Genomic DNA, 18,419 nt, shown 5'->3' on the forward strand with positions numbered 1-18,419 from the left:
GCGATATTACCATGCGTCAGGGTGGAACTACACAGACTTGACTTCCAAAGAATATAAACGCTGTCATTTCCCCAAAATACGTTAGTTTTATTGCTAAGATCGTATTTACAATTTTACGAGAGACATTTGGTTTGCCACAAAAGTACACCATTTTTAATATAGTATTTCTGATTTCCTGAGACAACTATAGGTAGATGGTATGACAAGATTGTATGACAAAGAAGTACAGTACTGTACTCCAATATGAAGAAGCGTGGCGATATTTGGAGATTACGGTATGAACGTGCTGTCTTCTACGAATCGAATACTGTAAAGCCTTAAATTTGCGCTAAAAAATAAACGTGTTGGCATCAAACAGTCCTTTTTTTTCTTTTTTACAGCGCACAATATACATTTGGCTGCTTCAAGTAAAATGTATTACATGGGTTATGATGAGCAAGCGAATGAAAAGCAAAGAGGTAGAAACAAACGTGTTTATACATTAAATATATCTTTGGCCTAAAACAACAAAATTCCCCTTTGCTCATACTGTACAATTGTTCTTTTCAAAATTATTCACTGAATTTACATCAATTTGACCATGCACCTAATTATGAAAAATCAACAATTATCATCCAAACTTGCACCACAGCAAAATTGTTATGGTTTAACATGATGAACACAATAACATGGACCAAGGCCCTAAAAGTTCCAGATGAAGCACTTCACATTAAATCACTGGACTCCGGCTGGGGCTTGTTTTGATGTGTTGCAGTTGCTGGCTGGGTGCTTTCCTCTCTCGCCGCTGCCATTGAGTCCTTACTGATGGCCAGCAGGTCTCGCAGCTCCTTGTTCTCAATCTGATCAAGAGAATGCGACAAGGGACAAATGGTGACCAACAACAAAAACAGGTAACCAAAACACTGTCCGATAATAATTTTTTCTGCACTTTGTGTCAGAAGTCACAAAAAGTACCAGAATCACCATTCTTTTGTCATTGTGCTGTCATATAACCTTGGAAAACCAATTTGGAGGTCTAGACTCGACATCTATGTGTTGCAATTTTAATTTAGTTTGTCATAGTTTGTCACGTAAAATGGTATATAGGTCCCTTATCTTGTCAATCATTTACCATAACACTATTTGATATTAATCTAAGTTTGGCAAGTCCACAACTTGCATTTGTCATGTGGAGTGAAACAAGATGACAAAAGTAATAATGTATGTCTTTCAGGTAAGGTATTATGGTTTGTAATTCTGGAACACAAAACAAATTTCAATTTTAACAGTTCACAGGTTAACATTTACAAAACACTAATTTCTTGAGAATTTTTTTTTTTCCTTCTTTGCCATGTCTTGCTGTTAGATTTGAGTACCGCATGTACAAACTGCAGGGCAGTTTTCCCCTGGTATCTCATGGTTCAGAACGCCAGCCGTAACGCAGATTTTTAAGACTTGCCGAACATTCACCACGTGGAGATTTCAAACATTTGACCACTTATGTGTTAGTAAAAAATATTTTTTTAAATTCAGTATGTTGTATGCTCAATTTTTATGTGACGCTGCTCCGTTTGTGTTAAAGCACCAGTTGTTCAAAATTGTTTAGTATAAACATTTTCTCTTTTACATTTTCAAATTTCTGAACATGACAATGTTTGAAAACAGAGCACATCACACAACATAAATATTGACAAAAGATCCAGCAGAATGATTTCTTCCTCTATTTATTTTTTATATTTAGCCAGACAACTGGGATAGGCTCCAGCACACCTGCGCCCCTCATGAGGATAAAGCAGTTCGGATCATGGATGGAACTAACATTTATTAGCATCTTTTTTTCTTCTTCTCCATCATTATCACTGTGAATGGGACAAAATAAGTCTAGTCACCTCCAGCTGGGCAAGTTTCTCTCGAATGGAGCAATAGCGCTGATCATCCACCTGCATGGCTCGTCTCATCACCTGGCCCATCTCGCATATTCGCTCCACCTGGGTCTGCACTTCCTGGATAAAAGCCAATACGATATTTATCAATCTAGTGAATTTTGAGGATTATGAAATGAAGCTGCAACTGTATTTTTCTTTGCGTTTGATTGTAGCAATATGTGAATACTGTAAAGACAGCCACTGTACTTTTGCGTGGTCCTCATGGAGTGTAAGGACGGGTTTGGTGTCCACCTCCTCTTTAGCCATCATCATCTGGAGCATGTGCTTACGGTAACGGCCCATAATCAATTCTAACGTGTACTGATGCTCTTCAAGAGACAACCAGAGCTCTGCAGACATTAAATGCATGTCAAAGGATCACACTGGGAATACAGACAGAACAGAGGGAATTTATGTTTCCAAACCTTTATTCTCCTGCTGGAGTTCCTTGATTTGAGTGTTCTCCTGAGTCAAAAGGACATGAGGCTTGTACTTGATCATCTCCTGGATCTCCGAAGTGTCATCTGCATGCTGAAGAAAAAGAGACTGAATGAATTATGTAAAGCCACACACACACACACACACACACACACACACAAATTACTTGGCTGCTGAGCCTTGCACACCTACTGACAATCATAAACTTGCTGGAAAATCCAATCCCTTGCGTTTTAGAGGTTGCTTCTAATGGCTGCCCCATTGACAGCATGAAGACTCCATGCATTTTTGCTTTGTAGCCATAGTTAGGTCCATCCATCAATTTTGATGATAGAGAAGCTCACCCCAAGCAAAGAGCTAGAATTTAGCTCTTGCCTGAGGTGATCTTAGTCCAGTCCTGGAAGGTGAGCGGTTCTGGAGGACGGCTGTCCTGCATGTTTTCCATCTCTCCCTGTTGTGACACACCTTATTCAAATGAACAGGATCGACATCAGGCTTCTGAAGAGCTTGCTGATTAGCTGATATTTTGGATTAGGTGTGTTGCAACAGGAAAAGATTGAAAAAAATGCGGGACGACGGCCCTGCAGGACCGCAGTTTGACACCTATGAGCTAGACCCTGCACTGGTCAGGATTCAATCGCAGGACACGTATGGTCAGACAACTCTTCTCTCACCCAACCCAAACAAAATCCAGAATATTACTGTGATTGGAAATAATTCAGACGTTGAAGGCTTGTCGGTATAGCTACACAAGGGAATAGTTGCAGTTAACGTTGTTAGGTGTGGAATGGTTTGTTTTATCCTTTACCTTGTCTGGAAGAGCATTTCCCACTTCTTTCATGCTATGCACCCTCTGATTGAGGGCCCCGGACTGCTCGATCAGGCCCTCGGCGGCTGTGTCGTGCTCCTTTAACCTCTCCAGCAGTGTCCGCGCATCACCCAACACTTTCTCCAAAGTGCAGGCCATCTGCCTGAAGGTAGACCGTAAATGTAACGCTGACAAACTACTCACACAGCCCACTTCCCGTTGGCTAAAACCTCGTAGTGTTAAAGACGACGCTAGCGTTGTTGTCTTGGTGCACTAAAGAGAGCTCCGAGTCTGTTGCGGGTACGCGTTTATCTGTTACATATCTACTAACATTATAACCATAAAAAATAGCCGATGGAATATAAACCTCGCAATTTCGGTTGTCCGATAAACACGTATTATGCAGTGTGTGTTTTGCAGTCGAACTCGTATCTCTACCCGCAGCGCTATGATGACGTCACTTCCGCAATTACGTTTTTTTTTCCGTTTTTTTTTTTTCCTTTATTTTTGATAGCGTACTGTGCGGTATCCTCGGTGGCAAACATCGGGGCATTAAACTCCAGAAAACAAATCAACGGTGACAAATTATTCAACGGAGTTAACACATTTCAAATAAAATCACCTTACAAAATAAGTCGTATTGAGAGTGGGCCAACTGATTAAAACGCATTAAAGTTAATTAAAAAAAAAAACAAAAGTCTTTAGAATTGCTCTCGGACACTACAGTATACTGTATTAAAGTCGTGGGTGAACAAACAACAACAACATGTCGGGTAGAAGCCCCTCTCTTCCTCCTGTATACTCTTTGGCTCTCGAGCGTTTGGCAAATATCGCGATAGCAGCCGTCAGACTCACTACGTAATGTGCCGTGCTGCTTCTAGCGGCGCTGGTGACAGTGCTGAAAGCTGTTGGGGTGAGTTTTTATAATCATTTACAGTTCCTTAGTATATTCAAACACGTGTATGAATATGTCTAGCGGGTGGATACAATTTGTAGCGAGGGCGAGTTTGAAATTGAACTCCTTCGCCCTCGCTTCGCCGTGCTTTTTGGGGCCTTGGTGGGAGCAGACGTTTTCCTCTCAGCATAAATCACCCCACACAAGGACCCACCAGGTTAGCATCGCAAGCTAGCTTTAGCCACTAGCACCGGGCACGGCCTAACCAGATTCCGCTTGTAAAACATTCTCGCGATTATATCTAGATATCACAATGCAGTGTTGACACGACTATTGTGTAAAAGTTTGATTTCGATTCCGTGTCGGTGACAGTTAGAATGGCAGCAAAGATAGATAAGCCCGATCTTAAATTCATCATTCGGCTTCTTTGTTGTCCGGTCCTCGTGCGGCTATTTTTTAACGGTGCCCGTTAACCGGAGTCTACAGGAATCATTAAAAGTCCACGTTTGGCTACGATTAGAAAACTATATTTTAGAAACTCGCTCTTAAAATGAAACTCATCCAGTGCGGTACGGATGGTGTACAATTGGGTGATCTCCCCTGAAGTTGATCTTTATACAGAAATTGAACTTAAAATATTAGCAACGAATCACTCGGAGTGTTTTCCCTTGAGCGTGTTTCGTACCTTTTTAATTGTACGGTAGTGTTGAATTTCCTGTGCGTCAATGTAATACTTTGAATGCAGTAAACAAACATATCCCGTAGCTAACTTATTTGGGGAGACTGGCTGTCCCATTGCTGCGTTAATCGATCGGTAACGCCCTGGACATAAGCACCAAATAGTTAGCTTAGTGCTAATCTACCTGGTTCCGTTTGTTCAGACAAGGTCATTGAGAGAACGCAGTTTTTTTCTTTTGTTAAAGCGACAGGCATTCACGCCGAGCCAAACGGAACGACTGACAGCAAACTACCTTTGCTTGCTTCATGACACACGTGTCCTTCTGGAAATGCTCTCGCGCCTTGGACGGCTGCATTGTGTTGCAACGTGTTTGCTCAGGCCTCTGGCAGGTCCAGCTGAGCATGGCGACTGCTGGGAAGTCACATGGCGATTCCTGTCAGAGGGCTTGTTGTTCTGGAGCGAGCATCGGCCCACTGAGTGGTTTGAAATTGCAGCCTTTTTAGAACCATTTCCCACTTGACCCCATTAGAATTAATGGTATATTTATTCAGTGAAACAACAACAAATCATATTTCACAATTATTAGCACCCCTGATATTAGTATTTTGTACAATCACCAAAACAGAACCTAATCTCGATAATGGGAGGAAAAAGAAAGAAGGATCTTCAACCATTCCTCTTTGCGCTATCTAAAACATCCTGTGACTTTGGTCCTCTCCTCTGCACTCTCCTCTTTAGCTCACGCCACACGTTCTCAATGGGGTTGAGGTCTTGGGACTGAGATGTCCATGGCAGGAGCTTGATTGTGTCTGGTGAACCAACTTTCAGCACGAGAGTATGCTTCTGCAATTAAAATGAAATTTAAAGCTTTTAACACATCTGAACCATGGGTGCCAATAATCATGGAGGGCACAGTATATGTAGTGTATAGTAATACATTGCCTTCACTAAATATTGTAGTTCAAAAGGTTCTGCAACTTTTACAAGGACAATGATGTGTGACAAAATTAAGATTATCATTCTGATTTGTCGTGCAAGTTTAAAAAGTCAACCACTTTAAAACATTTCTAACACTCTTCCTCAGTGTTCCCCAATGTGTATTAAACCAAGGCACATATTTTACACGAGAAAAATATCACGCCATCAAACAGAAATGCAACAAAGTGCAAATAGTTTTCCATAACATGACCGGTATTTGTTTGTCTTCCATGTTTCAGGTTGACATCCGGAGAATAAGCGAAGCTTGACACCGAAAGACTAGTAGAATGAAACGTGTTTGTTTTCACTCGTTTTCTTTGTATTTTGTAACTGGTTAATATCAGCTATGTTAGTAGATTCTTAATCTCTCTAAGTGTGCTGAGATGAAGTTGACAGCGTATAGAGAAATATTGGCTGTAGCGGCCAAGACACAAAATAATAACTAAGTGGCCATCATGAACTCAACGTGATCCATCCACAATTCGAACATATCTCAGTGCCAAACGGTGTGCAAGTAGAAATAAAACAGACAGCGCTTCACTTAAAATGATACAAAATAGTTGACAGCTCTTAGCCTAATTTTGCGAAAATAGCATTGACTTTGCCGAACATAGGCCTCAAGACGAGAGAGCAAGTTAGTACGATGGGAGTTGTCTGCCATAACTGGTAATCAAATAATCAAGGGTGTACGGTACATAAAAAAGGGCATTGTTCTCAAATGAGCAGCAGATGTTGTTTTGTGCTAATTTTTTTTCCCAGGCAAGGTTTATCGTTATGTGTCGATGTATCATTTTAATCGAACCGAATAAACTTTTTACAGTTATTTATTTGGCTTTTAATGAAGTAAAGGTCAGAATGAGCATGAGCTGAGCATCCATAATGCAGTCGCATCGGAGTCATATCTAATTTATATCCACATACAAAAGACGGCCGGATCAGATCAGGGGGAAAAAAATAGAATTGTACTTTTCAAATTGCAAGAAAAAAAATTACATGTCACATATACGGGCAAAAAAATGCAATTGACCTGCAGGGTGAACACAGCTTATGGGTTCATTTCCTCGGTTACTGTGTGAAAGATTGTCTGTCTTAATAAACGCATTGACAACCAGTCCAGGTGGTAGTCCCCCTTTTGCCGAAAGTTAGCTCCGATGGGCTTCATTCAGTTCTTTTGCAATTTTAATGGATAATTATAATTTATTCATTTTAAAATGTACTGTTTGAGGAAAAGTAAAGCACTTTATTTATTTGATGTAGATGTCATGTTATAGTTTCATACCTGAACTGAAAAATTTGTGGCGGATCCAAAACGTTAAAGCTCACTGAATTTGAAAGAGTCCACGTTGAAGCTTTTCATGATGCTTGACAATCTCCCTATCACAACATGCATATATGTACTAGCAATGAACTATACTGCCCCACACATTTAATTGAAAAAGAAAAATGAGCTATATCTTCGGCCTTGCCTCTCAGCCTGTTTTTTAAAGCTCAATACAATATTTAGGTCATAGTCTCATGTCTAACCCATTGATGGATTCCATCTCCTATTCAGTGGGCCCCGATGTACTCTTTGACTGAACATGCACTCCTGGGTACGCAAAACGTGGTTGTGTTGAGAACTGTTGCGCAAGATCACATTAGGGCAATGTAGCCATAAATATCACGACCTGATCTGAAGGTATGCACGAGCACTTGTTGCTCCCGCCTTTCTTGCTGTACTCTATCTAGTCAACTGCAGTCACATGCATCTGAGGAGAACCTATTTTTGGACCCGCGCGTAGTCCCCCCACCAAAACACTTTGCGACACAACCCCCTTTGCGTGTGACACAGAATACATACTGTAGTTTAATGCACTCCTATGAGGAGTCTTTCTTTGGTCAACAGTGGGACCCTCAAGAGTAGATTTGCACTACAGTTCCAAGAGGATGGTTGTACGTCATAATCAGATTAGAGCTGATTAATTTGGGAAAATCTAATTGTGACCCCCCCCCCCCCCACACACACACACACACACACACACACGAAAAATTGTTAATGCAATTTAATGTGAAGTCATTTTTTCAAGGTCCTTTTCTATCAAACAAGTTCATTTGTCTTTATTATAATAAACCATATATGGTCTTTTGATTTTAAAATGGCTTAATCTTAATAAAATAACCTCACTTAATGAACGGAGTGCACTGAAAGGATTTGATGTTGCTCGAAGCGCTTTACCAAGCCTCATATTCACATCACATTCGGTAGTGTGGGACTTGATTAAGCAGTATTGCGTTGCATTGACCTTCTGCCGGGTTCTTGCTGTTTTTGAAATTCATTTAAGCGTATAAAGGGCCATTAATTACATGGGTGTGTTGGCATGTCACAAAGAGCAAATGGGCACGAAAGCTATTTTTTCACCACTCGAAAGACATTCACACCCAAACGACAGCACCAATTTCAGCCTAATTGTTTGTTTTATCTCTTCAAGCAATGAAAGTTGCGTATTGATTGTAAAGAATATAATGACTCTCGAAGTGGGTCACCGTTTGACCATCCATTCTGAGAACCACCCATAAGCGCCAACAGGGACTTGAATTTGTCAAATGGCGGACACAATATAGAGTCTGTGTGTGTGAGCACACAAACATCCGACACGTGAATCGAAGTCAACCCTTTTATTTTATATGGGCAGCACACATCAGGAAGCTGTGCTGGCTTGCATGTGAAAGGTTTGTTGCCCTTACAGCCACATGCTTCAGCCTATACATACATACACAGTGCACACTCAGATTTTCATTCATTTATTCATTTTAACGCTGCAAGGCGAAAAAGTCAAAACATGTTAGCTACTCGCCTCAAGGTCTTGTGAGATGAAAAACTCACCAAAAATTATGCATACCTCGCGCGCCGGGCTTTAATAAGAGTGTTGCCATCTATGCCTGCTCTGAACCTGCTCCCAATGATTTGACCCACAGTCTTTGTGAGTGGCAAATTGCAATTATATTGCAAATGCAATTATCTTCAGCCTTATCTTTTTTTTTTTGAGGGGGTGGAGGGTCTATTTACACATCCAGTTCAAGTCGCACGATACAACCTACATGTTCATTGCACGCAACTCCACACGCATCAACACCGGGCAGTGATAGCATGGAACTAAATCATATATTGATAGTATACATCATAAACATGACATATAGTTAACTTGGGATGCGTAATAGCCTTTTTCCGAGGGGCATTTGAAATCTAGGGACACCACCACTGTATTTTGCTGTGTTTTGAACCTAAACGTTTGATGTATATTTTCTTGTTTGAAAAAAAAAAAAAATAACGGCTTGTCCCTATCACTGTGTTTCTATCCCAACAGTATGAACTGAAACGGGACTGAATTTTTTTTTTGTACCATCCGCAACTGCTTCAAAGTTCAGATCACAAGAAAGAAACCGAAGAGAAATTTCCAAAAACAAAATAAGCAACGTTGCAACTCCCGAGACTCCCAAGATATGTTGGCTCCATGATCATTTCAAGGGTTGAAAACAACAAAGTGTAACCAAATCCTGACTTGACCAAAGACCAACATCAGGCCAGTCTACAAAAGCCGAAGAGAAGCAATCCTACGCCCCAACCTATTGTGAGAAGACAACTGATCTGAAACCAGAAGTTTGTGCCTACTCAACAGCTTTGACAAAGCACACGTCCCAACGCTGCTCCTAGCTCTCCTCATCCTCATCACACCACCGACTCGACACCGGGGTGTGGAGTGAGCTGCTGTCTGCTAGTTTATTTTATTTTTTCCTCATAACTCCCCACACTTCAACCCCCCTCTGTTCACCCACCGTTTTTCATCCAGGATTATTTTTCCAAGCGGTGTTTTTCTACCTTCGCTACATTTCTTCCTGCTTTTGCTTGCTGCAAGCATCTACAACTTGTGCCACAAGCCTGTAACAAGTGTGCGCGCGTGCGTGTGTGTGTTGGACCGTGTATGAAGAGATCTGCAACAACGTATTAGTCATCAAGAACCTGCCAAGTACCTTTTCAAGACAACTGATAAAGGTGGGTCTTCATGTATTCTCAGCACATGTTAACCAGTGTTTCGCTATGCATCAAATGTTTCCCCCCCCCTTTTCAAGTTTTCTGTGATTTTTCCGAAAAGTTGAAGTTTGTTAAACCACTTAGCAAAAATGGTGGTTGTGTTTCAGTCGTGTAACTCATCCATTAGAGACATTTTCAAAGGTAAACAACCAGTGTTTGGTCAGTGTAGCCAAATTTTGCAGGTATATCAAAGAGGGCAGGAATATGTCCCAAAGTTTCTGCATTTGAAGCGGTGGCATTTATTGTTCTAAATGCATAAGTACTGATTTGCTATTGTGGGTTCAGCTTGGTAAGAAATGCCAAGTAAAAGGCATAAGTGTTTTGTTTCTGATTGTAACCCATTTGGTCAAGAATGTTACTGCAGCCCAAATGGGAAATCCTCCAAAAAGTCCCGCATACACAACCAAACTGTTAAGTTTGGGTATTTAAAAATAATTCAAATGCATTTCTCACAGAAGTCTCCTTGAGCAACACTTGGAACACCCCTCAATTGCTCTAGCCCCCTAACTTGCTCTCCTCAGTGTTCAATGAATTTTCCGCAGCATATCAGCATAGAAATTTGGTGGAATGAGACCTTCGCCAAGGCTGAAGAACACGTTTGTGGAACCTGCTTTTACACTACGTTCTTGGCTCGCTACCATACGGAGCAATTCACCTTGGCTTGGGGCTGTTGGGCTCCCACTTCAAAGTAGTACATTGAGAAACTCCCAGTTAGCAAAAAGAAACATTATTTGTGCCATACTTGGAATTTATTGAATGGGTTCTCCCTTGAACCACCCTCATTCATTCACCTAAATTGTCACAATTTCATCGTGTTTGATGCGCACTCGTTTTATGTAATCTTTTGAAGAAACAAAACATGTCAATCTTCAAAATGTTAATGATACTTAAATGATCCAAAAGTTGAACAAAAGAACGAGTAAATTCTGTTTTACATTTTGCTGTGGTTGATTACCTTTGATACAAAACGCGGTTGATTCAAGATATGTTCTAAGTATTAGTTTTCGACATTCTGTACACTTCCCCATCAGGGAAGAGCCCGAACCCCCTTTCCCGCTTTGTGAAATTGTGGCTGGCTGACCTATTTGCCTCACCCATCTTGTTTGTTCCTCTCTTCGCCCCTGCAGACATCCAGCGGTGTATCATTGGGTGGTTTCATTAGAGCTACGGTAATCATTTACCATCAAGCAAAAAAGAAAAAAAACAGTCACTTAAAAGATACTTATCAAAATCAGCAAAAGTGTTCAAGCAAGTGTGGTTCGAGTTTATGGGAAAATATGGGCAGCCCCTGGAAAGGCTTTGTTGAATTTACCATGCCTGCGTCGCCACCCACCACGTTCGTTAGCGCTGACCTGAGCAGCACATCCCCTGTCGGACTCAGCCTGTCGCCATATGGCCGATCTGTAAGTTCCACATTGCCACCTCTTTTCTAAAAAGCCCCACTGCCCTTCCATCGAATGCTCATCCACCCTTCCCATTGAACGCCCATCAGCCTGCCTTGGCCCCCCGCGTCTATCTCTTTGCTGTGAATGGCACTACAACCTTCCATCACCTCTGGGCTCCAGAGACTAGCCTCTGCTCGGGAGTATTGTTCCAGGGTGGCTGTTCCAAGAAGAGTATCAAACTTTTCACGTCTCCTGTTCTGGCCTCCTACATATCAGCCCCCCTCCACCCCTAAACAAATCAATACAGGTTCCCCAATTTCACCCAGACACATGCAAAGCACTGCCCACAAACAGAGGCCAAGAAAAGGAGATAACTGGCCGATGGCCGCCGAAGATCGATTTTTGTTTTTAATGGACAATCAAAATGAGAACCTTTCCACTCTTTGGACTAAGTTATTCATTACTGGGCCAATAAAAGAGGCTGATCTTGGACCCCCTCCTCTCCCCATAACCCATCACTCATCACCACTCTCCACTGTAGACGCACTGCTCTTTGTCTTTTCATTTGATATTCCCTCTATAGTGTAATAATTTGACTCTTCCAGTAACCTTTAGGATGCTGCCATAGAAATGTTTGATCTGCACTGCTTTAAGTTGATTTTAGTTTTTCTTATTCTTCCGTTGTCGGGGAAAATCATTCAGAGTGATGAAGGGGGGCGGGGTGAAAGGTTTTCCTTATAACCTTTTGCAATTGATGCTGAGCTATTATGTGACAATGATGTGTAATAGCTGTGTGTAGAAGGAAAATTCCGCAGTATTTTGGCAAAGATTGATATTTTGAGTACCTTTTGGTACTACAGTACACTGAAAACTGCATTTTATTTCGTTAAGTGGTTGAACGTAGTAAAATCATCTGAATCTAGGTGATTTGTGCAGCCACTGAAAAAAAATAACAGCGAGTAAATTCCGCACACCGTTTGTTTCAGTGTGCACAACAATCTCTACTGTCTGCATCAAGGTAGTAAAAATGCTCCTCTCCAACAGCATAGCCAAGCGCAAGCCAAAATGTCAAAAGTGGGAAGGGGTACTTCTGAGCCCCCGGTGGCTCGCAGCACCGGCGCATCCACCTCTACCGCTCCCATGTCTATTCCCCGCTCCTCGTCAGTCTCTTGCCACCACCTGTCAGGAAGTAAAAAACACAAGCGGACTCCCTTGTATCAGAGATCAGTAAGAGGGCATGCTGGGTGTCCCAAAGGATTTTTATAGTTCTATAACATCATAATGTATCATGTGCCTTAACAGCATGAACTGAGTGTGGTGTTGTAAAACTATGTTTAACCAAGGTGTGTGGGTTGGCTTTCCGCCCCCCCCCCCCCCCTTTCTGGGTTTTCTTAGTGAGCCACAACTTAGTTCAGTGTTTCTCCAGCAAGAGCGGTTCACTGCAAGAACATATCTTAAAGGCAAGGTTGAACATCAAGATGTATACCGTGCATTGGAATTCAATTCCAAATATTTCAAGGCCGTCAAATAACTGACAAATATGAACATTCTTTCGTCTTCCAACAAATGTTACTGATGATTTTCACATTTAACTGGACGTACTGTTAAAATATTTCTAGAACTTGTATTTCCTAATTTATCTGTTTAATCCAAGTCAATTTTATTTCTGTAGCAAATCACAACAGAAATGTTCTCAGGGTAGTTAAAACGCACACAGCAAGTCAAGGACCACACTTCTCGCTCATTACCGTTAAATGACTAACTGAGCCTTTGCGGCCAGTATTGTCAGGCCAAGTCCTTTTGGCCCTCTTCCCTCCACCTTGCAGGAAGTAATCATGCCAAGTTTAGAACTCCTGCTGTCATTTTTACCGGATGCGGCCCACTGTGCCCTAATTTGCCCATGTCTGGGTTCCAGACTAGAAAGGGAGAAAGACAGACACATTGAGAGAGAGACAGATGTAGTTGTTTATTAGGGTTCCCTTTTAGCTGTGCCTTTGCGCACTGCTCGGCTTCCTGGGGTCCTCTTAAAACCATCTATACATCCAATCAGTGTAGCTTTTTCTTGGGCATAAATTCACACAAAGGCTTTCTGTGTGATTCCAGTGGAAAGACAAATGCATTACTTCAACTTGCTCGAGTTAAATGACAGGTTTTTGTTAAACTAACCATAAAATAGGTCTGGGTCTATCAAAACGCGTCTGTGTTTAGATCTGGACCAAAGTCGACCCATACAGGATGTCTGACAGTAGAGGGAGCAGAGCAGGTTTTGTTTTACTGGAAATTGGAACTGTATAGCACTTATTACTGTACTAATGACTTTCAAACTACAAATTGAAACATTTTAGTGCATGCAACTTAGATCATTCGTGCAACACCGTTCTACTTACGTATGGGTTGAATTGTTTTGAAATTAAGCTATCAGTGTAATGTTTGCTGTTGGACAGAGAAACTTATTGAGTCATTTTTTTTCCCCCCCTTCCCACTTTTTTACGTGTGTTGTATGCATGTTTTTGCAAATCTTTGTTTTTATTTTTTTGTCTTAACGTTAGCACGGAACACCTGAACACTTGTTTTTCATTTCGGATTGTCTGCGATGTTAACTCCAAATTCTTTCCTCTTCCCCAGATGAGTTTTGACCCAGGAATGCTCCATAACAATGGGCACACTGCATATGCTAATGGTACAGGCCCTGGCATTAGAGAGATGGGGGTGATAGAGAAGCTTCTGAATTCCTATGGCTTCATCCAGTGCTCTGAACGTCAGGCTCGTCTTTTTTTCCACTGTTCTCAATACTGTGGCAACCTGGAGGACCTCAAAATAGGAGGTGAGGAATATTGGACCCACCGAAACTTGTGTGCTTACTTCTGCCGACACTAAGTTATTTTTCCTCTGCTGTTCTCTTCGCAGATGATGTTGAGTTTGAAGTGTCCTCTGACAGGCGCACTGGCAAGCCCATAGCAGTGAAGCTGCTAAAGATTAAGCCAGAGGTGCTGCCAGAGGAGCGCATTTCAGGCCAGGTGGGGCCAGACTTGCACGCCTATCCCTTTACTGTGCTGCATGGTTATATTCATCCAGTTAAGGAACACCGTTTTATATTTGGTTCCGTCCTTGTCTGTCGCCTTAAAATGCTTAAGTTGTGTTGACGTTTTTCAAGCGTATGAATGAGCTCGCCATACAATCCAGTATGAAAAGACACAAAAACCAAAAGAGACACAGACCGAGCTGCCATAGCACCACCAATTGTACATTGAGAGCCACAATGCATAAGCTGTATTAAAAATTCTGCTGTTAAAAGTATTTATGAACGAATAAATACTAAGACTTTATTATTTGAGTCTATGACTCCAAATATTGAAAACAATTTTCAGTATAATGCCGTAAGGGGTAGTCACCATTGAAAAATGCAACAAGGAGCAAAAAATATCATTCTGCTCTAGCAATCAAAATTGAGCTTTATTAATGTTTTAAAGGCAGGAATTTTCATACAGCGACTGTATTTTGTTACATCAATTGAGCCGAATGTTGCATTAGCGTGTTGTCCTTCAGACTGTATGTTTTCTTGGGCTTTGGGATGTCTGGAAGATGAATAGTCATGCTCAAATGGTCTGTAATTGGGGGGTCAATGCCCTCATTGAGTATATCTCAATTGAGTCTTCCAAATGGAGTTGATTTCCATCAATCAAACGAACATGTCAACATTCAAGAGGACCCTATACATTACTCTGAGTTGTGTCATGCTCAATGCAGACTAATGGATAGCAATTCCAAAATGGATATTTTGTGCCTGCATGAGATTGATTACCATCTCAAAGACAAATCAATAGTTGTAGAGTAGTCCACACATCATCTTTTAACACCCCACAATCACAGCTGTACCCTTGAGCAAGGCATTTGAATCCCCAGCTCCACTTTGGCCAGTGTGTCACGAATGGTGAGCGCTTGTGTTCATTGTCATGGTAAGTGGCAGTCAACTTTGGTTTGGGTGCGTGTGCGTGTGTGTGTGTGTGTTCATGTTTTCAGCTTAATTTTAGAATCACGTTTTTAAGTTTGGCAAAAATGTTTGTTAAATAACGACCTTGTTTTGTATAGGTTGTCTCCTCAATTCCTGGAACTTTAGATGGGAAATCTGCTCCCGGCCAGGTGCCCACTGGAAGTGTCTGTTATGAGCGGAATGGGGTAATGTGTCAAGACATTTCCGAATTATCCATTTCTCCAATTTCATGGCAATATACAACAGGCATAATTTTGTTTCATGTTTTGACTGCTTTCTGTTCGGCCGAGCTCAGACTACACAAATGTAGCCCAAATTTAACCTGACAGGCGCGTCGCAAGCATTTCCACTGTCATGGCCGATTTTGTGTTGACTTGAGGCGCCGTACGCCAATAGTATAACATAAACGATTGGTTGTCTGGGATGCTTCAGGGCCATGACAGAATGCCTGGCGTTTCCGATTTTGTTTTTTTTTTTTTGTTTGGGTTTGCTACATATTGTTGTGTAACTTGTCCTATGTGGCCACACCATTTGTTCTTAGACAATGATTCAATAGTGAGATGGAGCGAAACGGCTGTCACTGTTGACCAACTTGCTTAAGTGCCCTTTTCTGCCGGACATATATCGTGGGACATAAGCACAGGTCCATGTTTTGGCACTATGCGCTCGATGTAAAAGGCAAGCTCTGATAACTCGTGTCCATTCTTACTATGACGCATATCTCACTACTGTTTTATAATCCCGCCGTTGCAAGCTAGCCCTCCATCCGTCCCAGCAAATGTTTTTAGTCTGCTCTTGTGTTTCCACTGTAACGAGTGCCGAGCCAGAAGCTCGTGCCCTCTGCTCTCGTTGTTCCTGCGGAGCCTCACCTCACTCCACCCATGCAGTCCCTCCCGTGCGCCGCCCCAGAGAAACTCAAATGCAAAATTCTTTATGTGCAAACAGCATGATCACAGTCTTCATCTGGAGTGCAATTTCCTGATTTCGTACATGTGGTTAATTTAAGCAGGCCGCATTCCATCCCTTATATCCAAGCTTGACAGTGGGTTTGATTTCCACAGGAAGTGTTCTACCTTACCTACACTACTGATGATGTGGAGGGCAATACTCACCTGGACACTGGTGACAAAGTCAGCTTTTATATGGAGACTAACAAGCAGTGAGTTCTCGCTCTCTGTCTTTGTCATTCGTGTTTCCTTTTTCCAATAAGATTGCATGAACTCTATCCATCTCCTTTTTTTCAGTACCGGTGCGGTCAGCGCTCGTAATATTCAACTTGTGAAGAAAAAGCAAATGAGGTGCCAGGGTGTGGTGTGCGCTACAAAGGTAATCGTCACTGATAACATTGTTTGACCCGTCCCATGACCCGAATACCAAACACTCGACTCGAATGGTCGAGCAATAATTGTAGGTCATTTAAGCCTAGACTCTGGTGGTTTCATAATGTGCAAGGCTCAAAATTACTTTTTTCTTTGAGAAGTTTTGCTAATCTGTGACCTCGTTTGATGAGTAACTTTCCGATTTTGAGGACCATTTTTTTGGGCAGCATGTTAAGTCAAGTAGCTGAAGCAAGGGTTTTATTAAACAATAACATGACAATATAAGTGAACAATTGGTTTTCTTTTTACACTTTGGACACTTATTAGACACATCCTATAGGCGTAATACATGCCGACTGTGATTTATCAAGTTTTTGCAATTATGCAAATTTTAGACATGCATCTTTTGCCTTATTTAACCACCCGTTGTCTTTCTAGGAAGCTTTTGGTTTCATCGAGAGGGCTGATGTGGTAAAGGAGATCTTTTTTCACTACAGTGAGTTTAAGGGCGATCTTGAGGCCCTGCAGGCGGGAGATGATGTTGAGTTCACAATCAAAGACAGAAATGTAAGGATTTTCCAGCTTTTTTACATGACTTTGACTCCCCATGTTTTTCCCATGAATCTCGCTTGACCTCTTGAACCATGTGTTCCTGTGATCATAGGGTAAGGAGGTTGCCACAGAAGTCAAACTTCTCCCTCAAGGAACTGTAATCTTTGAGGATATCAGCATTGAACAGTTTGAAGGAACAGTCACCAAGGTCATCCCTAAGGTTCCCACTAAAAACCAGGCAAGTCGATCACATCTCAAAAGTTGTTTCGAGAGTAGTCGTTTTAGAAAATAACTTGAGTAGAACACACATTTTATCATTGGTCTCTCTTTCTTTTGCTGGCACAGAATGACCCTCTCCCAGGCCGTATCAGTGCTCGAATTGGATTCAGTGACAAAGAAATGCCGTTTGGTGAAAAGGACACAAAGTCAAAGGTGACTCTTTTGGAGGGCGACCATGTGCAATTCAACATCTCCACCGACCGCAGAGACAAGCTGGAGAGGGCGACCAACATTGACATTCTCTCAGACTCCTTTGATATTACTAAAGAGACTCGTGAAATGGTGAGCAAGACAAAACGTTGGCGGGGTGTTGTGGCGACACGGTCCTTGAGGGAAATCACACTTAAGAGATGCAAATTAGTAGGTTCTTGTGGAAGACACGTTATCCAGACTAACGTTGATTCTTATTTCAGGGGGTGATAGCTGCTATACGTGACGGCTTTGGCTTCATTAAGTGTGTAGATCGCGACGCTCGGATGTTCTTCCACTTCAGTGAAGTCCTGGAAGAGAGCCAACTGCACATCTCTGATGAAGTGGAGTTTACTGTCGTGCCTGTACGTTACATTTTCCCCATAACGCTGTTGACCAAATGTAACTCAATCTCATGATCGTATCTTGTCTTTGCTAGGATATGCTCTCTGCTCAGAGGAACCATGCCGTGCGCATCAAGAAGCTGCCTAAGGGCACGGTGTCCTTTCATACACAGTCTGAGCAGCGCTTTGTGGGCGTGGTGCAGAAGGATGTTGTGTCAGCCACTGCGAAAAATGCCAGTCCAAGCAAGGTCAAAGAGAAGGTACCGTGTCATTAATTTGAACAGATAATGGCAATTTAGCAGTGTTGCATTTAAAAAAAGGGTTGCTTGTGGTTCATGTTCTTTTTACCTTTTTTTTCCTTTCTTTTTCAATGACCACTTCTCTTCCCTCCTCTTGTGGTTAGAAAAAAGACAAGGTAGGACTCAGGAGTGCTGCATGCAGCAAAAATCAATTATCTGACACAACAACGCAAGCTGAACATTTTTAGCAGGGCTCCAGACTAACTTTTTTGTTAAGTGTGTGGAGCATAAGTTTGTCAGAAACAAAAAATATTCAATCTTAATATATATATATATATATATATATATAT

At 41.8% G+C, this 18,419-nt stretch overlaps 2 protein-coding genes across 5 annotated transcripts in view; one reads left to right on the forward strand and one right to left on the reverse strand.

Moving 5' to 3' along the window:
• Positions 1-393: 393 nt before the first annotated feature.
• On the reverse strand, positions 394-3,612 carry sike1 (suppressor of IKBKE 1). The gene is made up of 5 exons (XM_019863004.1): positions 3,151-3,612; positions 2,330-2,435; positions 2,112-2,254; positions 1,869-1,982; positions 394-839 (listed from the first exon to the last, which is right to left on the reverse strand). The coding sequence occupies exons 1-5, from the start codon at positions 3,307-3,309 to the stop codon at positions 705-707; spliced, it is 657 nt and encodes a 218-aa protein (XP_019718563.1). The 5' UTR covers positions 3,310-3,612; the 3' UTR covers positions 394-704.
• Positions 3,613-3,956: 344 nt separating this feature from the next.
• Positions 3,957-18,419, forward strand: part of csde1 (cold shock domain containing E1, RNA-binding) — a 20,041-nt gene continuing 5,578 nt past the window's right edge. For 2 of the 4 annotated variants that reach the window (XM_019863000.1, XM_019863001.1), the window contains exons 1-15: positions 3,957-4,063; positions 9,047-9,732; positions 10,899-11,174; positions 12,201-12,383; positions 13,782-13,980; positions 14,064-14,230; positions 15,246-15,332; positions 16,209-16,306; positions 16,392-16,473; positions 16,905-17,033; positions 17,131-17,256; positions 17,364-17,579; positions 17,711-17,851; positions 17,926-18,090; positions 18,234-18,245. In XM_019863000.1, the coding sequence (XP_019718559.1) occupies positions 11,049-11,174; positions 12,201-12,383; positions 13,782-13,980; positions 14,064-14,230; positions 15,246-15,332; positions 16,209-16,306; positions 16,392-16,473; positions 16,905-17,033; positions 17,131-17,256; positions 17,364-17,579; positions 17,711-17,851; positions 17,926-18,090; positions 18,234-18,245 (1,731 nt within the window). In that variant the 5' untranslated portion in view covers positions 3,957-4,063; positions 9,047-9,732; positions 10,899-11,048. The remainder of the gene's footprint in view (positions 4,064-9,046; positions 9,733-10,898; positions 11,175-12,200; positions 12,384-13,781; positions 13,981-14,063; positions 14,231-15,245; positions 15,333-16,208; positions 16,307-16,391; positions 16,474-16,904; positions 17,034-17,130; positions 17,257-17,363; positions 17,580-17,710; positions 17,852-17,925; positions 18,091-18,233; positions 18,246-18,419) is intronic. The other 2 variants (XM_019863002.1, XM_019863003.1) reach the window with 2 other exon arrangements.

The sequence above is a fragment of the Hippocampus comes genome, unplaced genomic scaffold (assembly GCF_001891065.2).
Source record: "Hippocampus comes isolate QL1 unplaced genomic scaffold, H_comes_QL1_v1.1 scaffold1, whole genome shotgun sequence".
In the NCBI taxonomy this organism is placed as follows: Eukaryota; Metazoa; Chordata; class Actinopteri; order Syngnathiformes; family Syngnathidae; genus Hippocampus; species Hippocampus comes.